The sequence below is a fragment of the Vigna radiata genome, chromosome 7 (genome assembly GCF_000741045.1).
Source record: "Vigna radiata var. radiata cultivar VC1973A chromosome 7, Vradiata_ver6, whole genome shotgun sequence".
Taxonomy (NCBI): domain Eukaryota; kingdom Viridiplantae; phylum Streptophyta; class Magnoliopsida; order Fabales; family Fabaceae; genus Vigna; species Vigna radiata.
In genome coordinates this window covers 11,288,199-11,303,709 of record NC_028357.1, presented here as the reverse complement: position 1 = coordinate 11,303,709, position 15,511 = coordinate 11,288,199, and the positions used below count along the sequence as shown (strand labels likewise).

The 15,511-nt window shown below is 29.9% G+C and overlaps 2 protein-coding genes across 2 annotated transcripts; one reads left to right on the top strand and one right to left on the bottom strand.

The window, feature by feature from the left end:
- The first annotated feature begins 6,303 nt into the window (after positions 1–6,303).
- On the top strand, positions 6,304–9,008 carry LOC106768019 (probable leucine-rich repeat receptor-like protein kinase At1g35710). The gene has a single exon (XM_014652986.2). The coding sequence runs from the start codon at positions 6,536–6,538 to the stop codon at positions 8,462–8,464; it is 1,929 nt and encodes a 642-aa protein (XP_014508472.1). The 5' UTR covers positions 6,304–6,535; the 3' UTR covers positions 8,465–9,008.
- A 150-nt stretch (positions 9,009–9,158) lies between these two features.
- On the bottom strand, positions 9,159–13,748 carry LOC106766054. Its single transcript, XM_014650815.2, has 10 exons — positions 13,724–13,748; positions 13,372–13,622; positions 12,551–12,634; positions 12,037–12,435; positions 11,244–11,379; positions 10,913–11,075; positions 10,399–10,527; positions 10,077–10,271; positions 9,448–9,570; positions 9,159–9,354 (listed from the first exon to the last, which is right to left on the bottom strand). The coding sequence occupies exons 2-10, from the start codon at positions 13,571–13,573 to the stop codon at positions 9,247–9,249; spliced, it is 1,539 nt and encodes a 512-aa protein (XP_014506301.1). The 5' UTR covers positions 13,574–13,622; positions 13,724–13,748; the 3' UTR covers positions 9,159–9,246.
- Positions 13,749–15,511: the final 1,763 nt, after the last annotated feature.

Genomic DNA, 15,511 nt, shown 5'->3' with positions numbered 1-15,511 from the left:
TATATATATATATATATATATATATATATATATATATATATATATATATATATATATATATATATATATATATATAACTAGCATACTATTCACACGTGCACCAAATAGTTCAACAAACAGAGATAAAATCCAGTTTCCCATACCTCACTCAAACTTTACACAACTAACAGAAACCTCGTCAAAAGCTTGCACCACAAGGAAACTCAACAGAAACCTACAACTTACCGATTAGTGATAAAAAATCCGTCTTAGAACCTAACTTGATCTAGAAATTAGAAGGAAACACTACTAGATACATGCAAACAAGATTCTTTGCATGATCATAGTCCAAGAACTTACGGAGGAAAAAGGAGAAACGACTTACCAGCTCAAAATAAGAAATTGATCGATAGAGATTGTTACCCTTGACGCAAGGATCGTCTAGGCACTTCTTGATCATTTAACGGATAACACTATAGTGAGAAAGGATAGAGAGAAGTCAGGGAACTCAAGAAGGATAGAGTTTTAAAGAGATGAAGGTTTTTTAGATAATGAACTAACATTTAGAATTTCTATTTATATTATAATATTATTTTAAAATAATTTGCTCGTCTCATTATTTAATACACCTATATGCTCTAATACTCTATTTTATAGGCTCTTACAATATCCATCCATTTTAATCAATATATAATACAATATATTGCAATAAAAAAGGGGGAGGGAGAAAGGAGGGTTACTTCTACCGGGATGATGAATACAATATGCTACACGAGGAAGATGAACTGCAGTGCTACCAACACTACGTTGTAAATAACGATAATCACCAATGATCATTGCAGCGACGTTCCAAGCACCAACGACAATTGAGGGTCGAGGAAGACGAAGGCGGAGGAGAAGGCAGAGAACTCACGACAGAAGAAGAATGAGGCATGGAGGTGGAGGCCTACACTAGATTTTTTTTTTTCATGAAGGGGGATATGAGAGAGAAGAATATGAGAGAATAAAAAAGTGGTCAAAGATTCTTGACACAAAATGGAAAATCTCTCATTATTTGAAAAGTTAAAGGTGTAGAGAGAAAAAGGTGAGGTGTAGGGATAAACTCTATGAGAGAGAAGAATCTGAGAGAATAAAAAGGTGGTAAAAAAATTCTTGACAAAAAATGACAAATTTGTCATTATTTGAAAATTTGAAAGAACGGGTGAGGTGTAGGGAGAAACACTCTTTAAGAAAAACTTGCTTTGTGTTAGAGAAGGAATCATAAAAAAGTTTAAAGAAAAAAAAAGTACTTCATGTTAAAAAATATGATGAAAAATAGTTGTGTAAATAATGTCTAACCAGATTAAAATTAGAAATACAAAGTTATATAAAAGTTAAAATAAATCTGAACCTAATTTTATTCTGAAATAATATTATAATCATTTAACATTTATTTAGTCAATAACATATCAAGTTATTCGTTATGGAATTTTCTTGAATCAATTTATAGTGACTTAAGCAACATACTTATATAATTTTCAAAGTTTAAATATCAAGATATATTTGATCAATTACGCTTTGTTCACTTGAGAGGAAATTCTTATTCACGTGAATTCGCACAGATGGAAAAGAAGAATTCCTTACGTTCACTTGCAAAGATTAGCACAGATGGAAAAGAAGGAAATTGCGGGATTCATCTGATTTTCAATCTTCATAGAGATTAGGCGATTTGCAAGGATTTAAACCAATTTTCATATTTGTCTTTGCTGTATTTTATAATTTTCATATTTTTCTTCTTTTAATAATAATATTAATAATAATAATAATAATAATAATAATAATAATAATAATAATAATCATTTTATATAATATTTTTACTACTAAGGGTATCTTGGTAGTCTTCAATTTCTACTAGTTAAATCATTTTTTTATCTGTCACATCGGTCTAATTCTACACTAATTCTCATAACTTTTATTTCCAATTCCAAATTGATTCTCACTCACTTCCAAATTCATTCAAATAAACAACAAAAAATTTACCTTCAAACCCCCTAAAATCCATCCACTCACTCTAATCCAAATCATATCCTCATAGTAAACACAACCTTAGATATATAAAAGAATAGATTATAAACAAAGAATGACACTTTGAAATACTGAATAGTTATAGAAATTTAAGTTTTACAATTTTTTTATAGATTTAAGTATTTTTTTTCTTTATCTTATATTAGAAGAAACACATATGTTTTTTTTTTTTTTTTTTTATAAAAAACAGTTGCAAAATATATTTATTATAAAAAATAGTGACTAAACTAATTTAGATTTTGCAATTATTTTTTGTTGCAAATATATTCTAAAAAAATAATTATAAAAAATAGTTACAAAATATTATCAAATTATATTCATATATTTTTTATTATTTTAATAGTAGTGTATTACATTTTATAAAAAAACATAAAATTGAAATAAAAAAACATAGTATTATCAAATTATTCAAAATAAAAAAGAAATCTTTAATATCAAATATTTAAAAAGAATTTGAAAATGTATAAATTTTAAATGAGAATATAAATAACAATTAGATAAAAATGAAACAATTATGGAAAATATTACACAATTACACATAAATAAATTTTTATTATAATTGTTATCTTATTGACAAACAAACCAAAATGTACAATTAGTAACCGATAAGATAGGATATTGTTTTCTAAAGGACTCGTATAATACCAAATAAATCATACAATTAATATTTAATCTAAACTAAAGAATATTTTCATAATTTGATATTATATACATGAAAGTAAAATTTTGCCTAAATAAGCAGAGATGAATTTTGGTAGTTAAAGACACTTATGCAATGTAAAAGATGTGAAATGATATGGAATGTTATTATTGGTGTTAGATTTTTACTCATGCATTTAAAACACTTTAACTATCTCCATTAATATATCAACATCAACTCACAAGTTTACTTTAACCTTAATCTCTCAATAGAATGAGCCTAGGTTTCCTTATTAAGAGTCAATCCCTTGAACCCTTAACAAACAAACTTGCCTTATGAATTAGGGTTTATGACAATCAATGGGTCAAGTTTCATTCCTATGCACAAGTTCCATTAGGTATCTTGTTTCAGTTATAGATTCAAAAGATATTTCCCAACATCCAATGAACCATGTACATGTATCAAGCAATGGATAGCCAAACTAAAGCAAGCATTAAGCAAAGAAATAATTATACAACACTTAATGGAAGAGGCACATATATGTATATTCAAAACATTCAAAGATATGGAAAGAGGCACATATATGTATATTCAAAACATTTAAAGAGTTCAGTAGGTACATATAGCTCCAACAAAATGGGTTTAACTCTTCATTCTCATAAAGAACCCAAGCTTACAAAATGAAATATGGAAAAAGATAGAGATACAAGAAGGAAAGGGATGATTCCCACAAGCTCTAGCTGACCTCCAAACTTTCCAAAGTGTGTTGTTCGTGCTCCAAATGTCCAAAGATGGGTTTCCCTCGAACAACAAAAAGAAATAGGGTAAAAATTCCAAGTCACCATAAGTTTCGCTCAGCATACGTGTTCCATTGTTGAGCGCTTGTCTTTGCAAATTCAATGGCGCTAAACGCTCTCTGCTTGACGCTAACGTTTTGTGAATGGAATGAAACTCACTACCATTATAGTTGGTGCTTATCGACATTTGTAAGGTTGGATAACCTTGCTCTATGAATTTGTGGCATTGAGCATTGCTTTTATGTCGTTCAACGTTGATGTTTTTCCATGATTAAACATTTTGGTTGCTCTTCTGACTTCTCTAGGTTGTCGACTTCTTAGGTTTGAGGCAAAAGCTTCCTAACACTGAATTAGACACAAAAAATGAGAATTTGTGGTATAATTAGATTAGTGTAGACCAAAATATAATTATATACAAAAGAAAAATGATTCTTTAACACACCTAAATTTTTTAGATTCATTTAACACTATCCTTACTTACTTTTAACTCTCTCATTTCTTGAAAAAATACAAAAGTTTACATTTTTATGACGATTTTATTCTTATAATTTGTGTCACATGAATGTAAAAGTATGTCATAATACCATTACTCTATATAAAAAGATAAAATTAAGGATTAAGGAGGTCAAAACATAAAGAAGAGTTGATACTGTTATTAAAATATAACTAAGATAATCGTGAAAATTAACAATATCAAAAACCAAAATATGTATTAATTTTTCAAAAGTTAATAAAACAAAGTTAATAAAGTTAAAAAATATTTTTTAAAAATATTAAAAGAAAACAAGTATTCAAGTTTGAAAATATTTTAAATATCCTTTTACCTTTCTTTCTCTAAATTTTAATGAAAAAAATTATAATATATTACTTGGACAAAATTTCTCGTAAAGAAAAAAAATTAAATTAATAATAATTTAAATTTAAACATAAAATATTTTATCTTTTGAATTTCAATTATATTACAAGATTCATGATAATACTATTAAATTATTATATTATAATAAATGAAATTTCTTTATGTAACTATTGCGATACTTATGATAACGAGTTAAAAAAATAATTATATAAAAAATTATAAAAAAAATATTTTACATTATAAAAATAAATAATAAGTAAAAAATAAAAATATTAAAAATAAATAAAAATATCAAATATTTGTCCTCATTTTGATATAGCATTCAATAATATTACACAATAAAAAAATGTATAACTAGGGATATCATAAAATAAGAGATCTCATAAAGCTTTTTTCAAATATCGAAATAATGCAATTGTTGAGTGATAATGATAATTATTTAAAATTCACTTTCTAATTCATTATTCATCTAATACATTTTTAAATGACTAAATTTATTTACATAATATAACATCTTTAACAATAAGTTATAAGTTGTTCCTTAAACACTTTAGATTTAAGCTAAAATCTTAAAATATAACGTGAGTAGATTTTGTCATTTATAAACTATTCAACTTGAATTAAAAAACGAAACAATACTAAGTATTCTATATTAGAATTAAGATGTAATAAAGTTAGAAAAATACATAGTTGTATTTGAAACATTAGGGTGAGCAAAAGCACAGACACTAATATGCTTTATGTATAATATTGAAAAATTCATATAGAAAATATGAACCCAACTCATTTAAAATAAAGTAATATACTTTAACACACATTCATTTAATAACATATTATAAAAATAAAATAATCATAAAGTAAACTTTTATATTTATAAAAAAAATATTAAATGACTATAAAAAAGTTTTACGCTTCAAAATATCATTATTCTATAAGATATTAAGGTTACCTTTTATCTAAAATTTTAAAACAATTAATTTATGATCTCTTCTTTATATATTACTTAATTTATACTTTTATTATATGAAAGATTTAAATTTACACTTAAATTTTCTATCATATTAAAATTTTCACCACAAAAAGAAAACACTGCATGTAAAAGAGTGCAGTTAGGAATTTAATGCATATCTTATAGTTTAAGACAATGGACAGAGACGAGTCCTTGAAGTGCACAAAATTTGTAATAAAAGTACACACAAAGGAAGAATAGTATAAAATGATGAAAGTTGAATAACTTCTAAATTGCTGTTTGCTAGCCTTTTGACAACTTTGAGAGAATCATGCCACAAAAGCTGACTTTTACAGTTCCGGCCTCTATATAAATTTTATTAATTTTATTAATATAGAATGCATTATTATTATTATTATTATAATAATAATAATAATAATAATAATAAAGTAAAGGTTTTATAGAATAGACACTGAGATAATAATTTAATAACACTTGGACGTTTCAGGTTGTCTCTCTGTCACTATGTTATATATCTCTTAAAGTAAGAACAAATTATAACAAGCTTTACAAAAAAAAATGATAAAAGTCTTGAAATATTTACAGTATAAGTTGTCTCTTTCACTTTTTTAATAATAGGTGTTTTTTTGTATAATAGGGATATTTGAGAAGAGTATGGCAAAAACTTAGGGACTGGTTGACTCTCTTGACTTAGATTCAAACTATATTGAAGAAGTGTTAAAAAATATTAATTGTGACAAAGATGAAAAATGTCTGATCGGAGCACAACATATTTCACAAGTGTCATGTTCCAGCAGTGTCTGACATGTTGACATACGAATGTTGCAGAAGTATCTCTATATTTCATAACTGCAATGCCAAACTCAAGTTGCTTCCCCCCAAAAACTCAGGTAAAATTGGATCAGTAACATTTGATTTTAGAAATGTAGGAGTGATTGGAAGGGACGAATTCAAGTCAATCAAATGAGATGGGCCAGTGTTTGAATTAAATGGCCACAAGCATTATTAAGCACATAATGACACAGACAAATATTCTTTTCATAGTATAAAAATATTTAAAGAGAAAAGGTGATCCAAAAAGAAAAAGTTAGATCTCTGAGAAGAACTAGCTTTTCTTATCTGTGCCTTATGATCTATTCTCAAGATGAAATCCAAACCAACAATCTTAAGTACATTTTCAGTTGCAAAAGATCACTCCAAAAGAACCAACTTCATTTGGTAGTAAAAACATGGATCATCATCTGCTGCATGTAGTTGCACTGCTGACACTGATAACATTTGGAGGCACAAGTTGGACCATAGAAGCCTGCAGCCCCATTGACCTGGAAGCTTTGATGAGCTTCAAGAATGGAATTCAAAAGGACACATCTGGTCGCTTAGCTAAGTGGATTGGTGCGAGCTGCTGCAAGTGGGAAGGTATTGTCTGTGAAAATGCAACCTCTAGAGTGATACAGATTAATCTCCCAGGATTTATTTCCACAGATACAGATTTATTTCAAACACAAATGATAGGGCGGATTTCTCCTTCCATAACACTCCTCACCTCCCTTGAAATCATTGATCTTGGTGGTTTAGTTGGTCTTAGTGGAGCTATTCCAAACACCATTGGTTTGCACCTGCCAAAGCTCCAAAAGCTCTACCTTTATGGCAACAATTTAACTGGTCCAATACCAGAAAGCATTGGACAGTTTCCAAACCTCCAAGACCTAGCTCTGCAGGAAAATAAGCTATGGGGGTCTATTCCCATGAGCCTTGGAAGCCTTAAAAGTCTCAAAAGGTTGCTGCTTTATTCAAATAAATTATCAGGTATAATACCATACTCACTTGGGAATTTGATAAATTTGGAAGAATTGGATGCTCATGACAATGCTCTTGTGGGCAATATACCCAATAGTGTTGGTGAGATGAAGGCTTTGACAAAGCTTGATCTTTCAAACAATTTGCTAAGCGGGAAGATGCCTTCTTCATTAACCAATTTAACTGCCATTTCAGTTTTGTATCTGAACACCAATTCTCTTGAGGGAACCATAGCATTTCCTTCAAGATCTGGTGAAATGTCTTCTCTCAGTTTCTTAAGACTCCATAACAATCTCCTTGTTGGAAATATACCTTCCAATATTGGCTATTTGGTATCTCTTCAAAGACTGTCACTATCAAACAACAAACTTGAAGGAGTACTGCCGTCTAGTTTAGGAAAGTTGGTATCACTGACTGAGTTATATCTCAGTGGTAACTTCTTGTCTGATCAAATACCAAAATCACTAGGCCAACTTTCTCGGCTCATAATGTTGAACATCTCTAGAAATTTGATTGAAGGACCATTACCTCAGGAGATATCTTCCCTTCAAAATCTTCAAACACTTGATCTTTCTTTCAACCATCTGAAACTCTCTGCCATTCCAAAATGGATGGCAAACATGTCATCACTTTCCAACATTTACTTGGCTGGTTGTGGAATCCAGGGCCAAATTCCAGATTTTTTCCAAACAACCAATAGTCCAATACAGGAACTGGACTTGTCAGTAAACATTCTCAGTGGAAGCATACCATCATGGATAGGAAGCCTCAGTCAACTCTACTTGTTAAATCTCTCTAGGAACTCTCTTTATTCAGATATCCCTGATTCCTTTATAAATTTGCAAGATCTTGGTGTCCTTGATCTTCACTCAAATAGACTAACAGGTTCCATAGCTCCAGTATTTGACATAGAACAAGGTATTTTCGGGGGTTCACTGAAATTTGTCGATCTTTCCCAAAACAGCTTCTCAAGGGGTATTGAGGAAACTGCTGGAGGGCAATATAGCATTCAGTTTATGAATTTGTCTCATAACCATCTGGAAGGTAGGTTACCAAATTCAATTGGGAGATTGAATTCACTTAATAGTTTGGATTTGAGCTTCAACGAATTAGGCTCCAACATGCCAGAAGTGCTGGCAAATTTAACCTCATTGGAGATATTGAAGCTACAGGAAAATCACTTCACCGGTAAAATTCCAAACGGATTTCTCAAGTTGCTGAAGCTAAAGGAATTAAACGTATCTAACAATCATCTTGAAGGGGAAATTCCAGAGGGCAAACCTTTGATTGACTTTCCTGAGAGTTCATATTCTGGAAATAAAGGGTTATGTGGAAAGCCTCTCGGTCCTTGTAAACTTTGAAAATTGTCAAGTGTAATGCTTACTTAAAGCTACTCTCGCCATCATTCAGAAACATGATTTTCAGCTTGATACACAACCAGAAAACTGAGCATTCACATATTTCACCAGGAAAGGGATAGATACATCTCTTATTTCATTCATTTCTTTTTTAATTTAGAAATAGAAACTTAAGACAATTATTGGATTTCTGTGACAGTTTAAGATCCCGGATTCGCAATATATTTATTAGAGTATCTCATTCCTAGAACACGAGAAGAAATGTTATGCTTAGTGTTAGAAGCCAATCATGAGAAGTATCCTAAAACTTCCGAACAACTTCATGAGGGATAATTAAAATATGTAAAATCCTGAAGTTCCCTTTTTTTATTATGGCTAATGATTGCTTCCTTCAACTACTGTACACCGATAATGAAGCATAATTGACTTAAAAATTATATGGTTGTTGCTACTAGCTGAATTACCTCTGTTCCTCATCAGAACTCATTCATTAAGTTGATTTAGTTACCTTGATAGAATAAATTTGTTTGCATACGGAGACTGTGGACCCTCTTGTCGTTATTTAAGTTGGTGTAGGTTGGCCTCTATTTGCATTGTTGTGTCAATGACATTTCCTTGAGCCTGGTCTTTCCACTATAAAACTATGCTATAAATTCCCATCATCACAGGCTTATTTCCTATCATTTGTGATAAGATATTAAACTCTATACCAACAAAATAAAAAAGATGACACGAACCCATCTTGAAATGACAATTGCTGATCATAATGTTTTGCAAGCATATTATTAAAGGGAATCCTCAGTTAGCCCCAGTTGCGGGTAATTCAAATAATCTATACAGCTTAGCCTAATACAACATAAAACTTGCTCTGGCAACTCCTCTGCTTTGTTCCCCTGAATTGTGATGCATATAAGAAAAATTGTTAGTAATTAACTGGAAAATAAGCAGAAAATACATTTCATTTTTACAATAGAGAAACTGCTTGCCTGAATAGTTAGACCAACATCTAGAACGCAGTTCTTTAATCTGTCCAAGAAAGTATCGAAACCTTTCCTGGAGATATAACTGAACCTATGCATGTCCAAATCAATCTCAAAGTAATTTTCTCCCTGCCACAAATATCATACTGATCAGTTTTTTCAAAAGATTCGAAAACAAAGTACTGCATGTGCATATTACGTGTCTTGCAAATGAAATGGAACCACCATAAATTGTGGTCCAAAGATATAGGTCCTAAAAAGACAAAACCAAAATGTACATTAACAATAAACTAGTCGAAGTAGCCCAGAGAAAATTATGTTCCCTTTTAAGTCTAACTAGTGTTTCACAATCTATTTTTGTCGATTGATGATCGTTTTTTTTATAAGCAATTGATGATCGTGTTTGAAAATTAACTGCTTGATGAGACAATTTTTATCAATAACATAACAGAAAACATTCACTGGAGATATCAAAGACGTAATTGTAAAGAGACTATACGAGTTAACGGAAATATGAGAAGCGTTATAAGTCTACTGAAAGAAACCATAATACATAAATTTCAGGTATTGCTCATTCTCAGCATTAGTTATAGGTATATTGAAAAACCATTATGAGAAGCACTGAAGCAGCTTACTGTGTAAAACTCATGTTGCGGTCGTGAGAGAAAAGGTTTCTCATTGTAAGACTGTAAAAGCTTCCGTTCTGGTGCACTTAAATGAAGATCTTCTGGGTTGACAATACGACCTAAAATTTTCAATCTTTCCCTGAAGGGAACAATTGCATCTCCTAGAAAAGTCTTTACTGTTTCAACTTCATCGTCCATCAACCTCTGTAGGCATGAATACTTTGTTACTTCATCAGAATAAGAAATCATAAAGATTGCACAATGCACACTTTAGCAGAATTTACACTGCGATATTAAATGATAAATTAACTGCATTAAGGACCCATCGTACTCTGATGTTTTCTTGAAAATTCAACGGAAGGTCTTTGGAGTAACTTTCAGAAAGTTTGAAGTACAACACAAAACTCATTCCTTCCCCATCAGTTTCACCTTGAAAAAGTGAGGGAGGGTAAACAGGAATCTGAAACCCACAAAAATAAGAGTATAAGAGTATGCACCCAAAAACAATAGATTAGAGCATATTGAAAGAGAATTCAATTTATTTACAATTTCAGTGTAAAACCTGTTCACACAGACATCTAATATGGATTCATTTTTTTTCCCACTTTATATTAATGAATGGAATGATGCAGTTAAATGGTCAATTGTTATTGGTTTTGTGTTAAACAAATTTTTTTAATTTTCCAAATGGAAGTTTTATATACTAAAAGTTCTTTTTGACTTTACTGTTAACAATAATGTACCATGATTAGGCAAAGGTAAAAATAGACATTAAAATCTATCTAGCAATCCACAGTTACTACTAGAACGATTCTCAGCAAGAAGGGGAAGAAAAATATGAGTACCTGAACATTTACTACAAGTAGGGGTGGAAGTTTCCCAAAAGGACTCGCCAGAGGAAGTTCAACAAACCTGGCTATATGGTCTATTTTCCGAGGGGATAAGAATACATCAACACCAAATGGGTAATATGCAGAATAGTTTGAAGCAAATTCTTTCTTCTTATCCCTGCCATAAAAATGATATAATTTGTCAAATAAATAAGCTCAAGTCAAACGTAATTTTTGTCTGTGGATACGTACGTTAAAATATATATTTTAACTGTGATTCAAGTCAAGGCATCTGTGTACAATAATGTGTTCTTCAAACAAATTGCAAACAGAATCTTAATCTTACTTCAAATAGTTTGGTCCTCGAACTTTAAAAGTGCAGGGACCAATTTGTGACCAAGAATCAAGCATTCTTTTCTCAATTGGACAAAAGGGTACTTGATAACCTGCTAGTGGTCTTAGTAGAATTGTCTTCGATGAAGCTGAAAACCATAAAAAAAAAAAAAAAGAAACATGAGGATATACACTCATTGTTTCATAATAAGAAGCAATGTGCTGAGAAAATAAGGATGCATTTTGAAATCATAACATAACATAAAAGTTGAATTTAGAACAGTGTAATGTTCATCAATTCAAATTAGCATGCATGCTACGCAGTGAACTTTGATAAAGAATGGTTCTATACTTAATCGTTTTTCTAATGGATTCAGCTTTATTTTGTAAAATCTATCCAGTTATTAAGAAATTTAAGATATTTTCTTTTCTAATTTAAAAACTACTCTTCCATAAAAGAGGTTAAACATACAAGTCCTAACTCAACATTCCATATGACAAAATGCAGAGCTAAATCATAACTAATAGATCAACTCAAAGTGGGTGATATCCAGCACGATTTGAAGAAAATTATTTCTTCTACTCCCTGCATAAAAATGTTTTATCAAGAAAATAAAGCCAAGCCAAATATAATTCTGCCTGTGGATATGTATTTACAAGTCTAAATTTTAACCGTGTAATTAAAAACTATTAAGGCATTGGTGTAAACATATATATCAAACAATAGAATCCCAATGTTTGATCAGTCCATTTCAGTGACAAGGATCATTAATGATAAGAAGTTTGTCTCGAGAACTTGAACTCACATAGAGTAGCATTCCCATTCCATTTAGAAGAATGTTTTGTAGGATCCCTCTTCCTTGTATTAGGACTAGAACATAATGATCTCTGATCAATAGATGAAAGACATGACAAACAATTGTTTGGAAGAATGCCGCAGTTGTCCAAATCTTCATCATCCCTTTTGGAGTTCTCATTCACTATCGAAAATTCATCAAGAAAAACAGGTTCTTGTGCTTCATTTACACGTCCCTCTTGTTTAAATTTAGAATCCGTGATATCTACATCACAAGACTCAGTCTGTGAATTTTTTACACCTTCAGAGAAGTCATGTGCAGAATGTCCTTTTGATAGCTCCCCTGGTTCATGCATCTGATCTATTAAAACTCCACGGTTTGATTCAGTTCCATTTAGAGATATAAAATCTGCATAAATAAATTTTATTCAATCATATATTGAAAAATGTGATCATAAACAAATGCATTAAAGTGATTGTAACTAATACATCAAAAACTAAATTTAGAATACGCAAAATCATACCGTCAAGAACACTCTGGTAATCATCATCACACTCTGAGTCAAATAATGCAACAGAATCAAACCATGCTTCCTCAACAATTCCATCTGCCACAAATTAAACACGGGAGAACTACGGGTTTCAGGAAATACTTTTGGCACAAGCTAATTTAATAGATGTAAGGATGAGAAAACTATAGAAAGTCCACTGAAATAGATATCCACTAATTAGCTCAGTTCCAATTTACAAATTTACGTTCAAACTTTTTCTGAGGATAAAACTATCTGTGAAGAAAACCGTGAATCCCACGACCAATGCTTAGTTTACTATTAAATTTCAACACCTGCCTTAGGGAAGAAAAAATTAGTTTAATCCTTCTAATATATGATCCATTCCCACCACAACCTCCCAGACATTTTATCCATATAACAATTGCCGCAAACTTCTAAGCTTAAGAGGCAAATTTGCATCGGTTATTAAAATCTGTCTACTTCAGTGCTTCAAGGTTTGTTAGAACCTCCATTTAGATTCATGTTGAATGCCATTCCAACAATTTCACTCAGTCAGGTTCAATTGCTTCAGAATATGTGAAAGCATAAAACCAAACACTCACTGAGCTGTAATAACTGTTAAAACAATCAACAGCTATCTCAGCTTTTCACATGGCATAACCATTCTAATACATGCTCACACTACAAAGTCTCCTATAACAAAGGCATAAAAGCAAATAGCAAAACTGCAAAATGCAGCTATAAAACATAACACAAACGGCAAATCACTCTCCAAAAGAAGATAAAAACAAAACCAAATCAGAGAAATGCATAATAAAAATAAAAGTATGAACCTTGGGAAATGGGTTTGGAAAAGGAGCGCGGCTGAGTCTCTGGCTCTGGCTCAGGCATATTATCAACCTTGTTCAATGATCCATTCGACAACTGATAAGACACTCTTTTTCTGAGTTTATCTCGTTTCTTCATGGTCTTCTTCTTGTAAAAATTCAACATCCCTCCAGCACATGCATCAGTCTTTGACATACAAGTACCCATAGCACAAATATCTCTGCCTCAGATCACTGTCACACCACCATTCCAACACCTATGCCACGAAGAAAAAGTGACAATGACAACAACATATGGAGGCTAAACAAACAAATACAACAACGTTGAAAGGAGGAAAAGTATTTGGAAGACACGTACCTTCAAAGAACCTCTGATTTTATTTCTTTCAGATTGGAGAAACAAATTATAAACTTTCTCCCTTCTTATAATTAATGTAATCTTCGTCTTTTTTCACTTAAAGTATCATTATTATAATTTATGACAGAATAATTTTTTTTTTTTATCTAAAATCATTTTCGTAAAATGCAAGAGCATAATTGCAATTTGACAGAATAAAATTATAACAGACTTTCTTAATTGTATGCGGATTCAATCATAAATTACTATATGTACTTTGTTAGTTTTATGATAATATAAATCGATTATATGCTATTATAAAAAAATATATTTTAATAAAATCTATGAGAATAATTATAAATTGAGTGAGTAAAAATTATTATTGACTTTTCTATCATATGCTTATTCAATATAAATTACCATATATGCTTCATTAATTTTTATATTAATACCTTAAAAGTCATATATTTTATATTAAATATATGATGATTTTTAATATAATGTTGATGATGATTTGTAATTGATTGACTTTCTATAACAATTATTTTAAAAACCATACTGTTGAAAAATCATTATATTTAATAAATATTTTGACTTTTATGACAACTATTTGAAAAATATATTAATATAAACTTTTAAGTGAATTTTATAATCAAAGTATATATTTTTATTAGTTAATAAGTAAAAACTTTTAGTTCCACTACATTAATTAATAATGCCTATTAAATTAGATACTCTCTTATTTTATAATAGTCATTATCATCTATGTTTTTTTTTTTTTTTGTTTTCAATGTAATTTGAAGTGACTTTGGTCAGATTTTATTTTTAGTTTTCTTTTTTCACTGTATATTTATGTTATCATATTTTTTTTTCTATATTTCTGTTATCATAATTAATCTTCCTATTTTCATATTATTAAAATTAAGGATGTAATTCGAAAAATAATTATTTTATTTTAAAATGTAAAACATAACAAAAAAGGGAACAATTGTTAGTAAAAAAATGGACAGTTAAAAAGAAAAAAGAAAAAGAGAAACTAATATTTAATATGTTTATAGTAATTTGAAAAAAAAAATAAAGCTTCTTCGAAGAAATTGTTTCTTGAATAAACACTTCATTGGATTCTTGTTATATCTTTTAAGTGTTTCTAATTGTTATAAGGTATTTCATAATTTCTACACTATTTTATCACTATAAAATATTATGAGTATTTGTATTGTGTATTAATAAATATTTTGAAAATTAATTTTAAAATTTGTTAATTATAAAAATTAGTTTGAAACATTAATAATATTTTTAAAAAATTAATTTAATAAATATACATGATATTATATTAAAATTAAAATTGTCTTATACATAAGTATACCATTACCCAACGATTAGGAATATCATGTTAACCAGAGGAATTAAAATAATTCACACAAAAACTTATGAGTTTAAATCTTATTATTTTCGTATACTATATGTATATAATTATTTAATTAACCATAATATTAACAGTAACCATAAATCAAAAGTTTAGCATCGTTTTGTTGAATTCGAGAAGAATCTAAAATAAAAATGATGAAAAGGAAAAATCATAAAAACACCATTGTTGAAAGTTGCCAAGTTTGAAGGAATAAAATTGGTGGCACAGGTTCAGTGCAGGAGGGTCCACGTAGGTTAGGCATTTTCCACGTGGAAGGAATTTATTGGGTCAACGTGTGAAAAACTGGCGCAGAAATTTGTGGACCAGGTGCTACTGGTTGTGGCTGTTGTACGTTTGCCGTTACTCCGTCGTCGTTTCACATTCTAATTAATATAATTAAA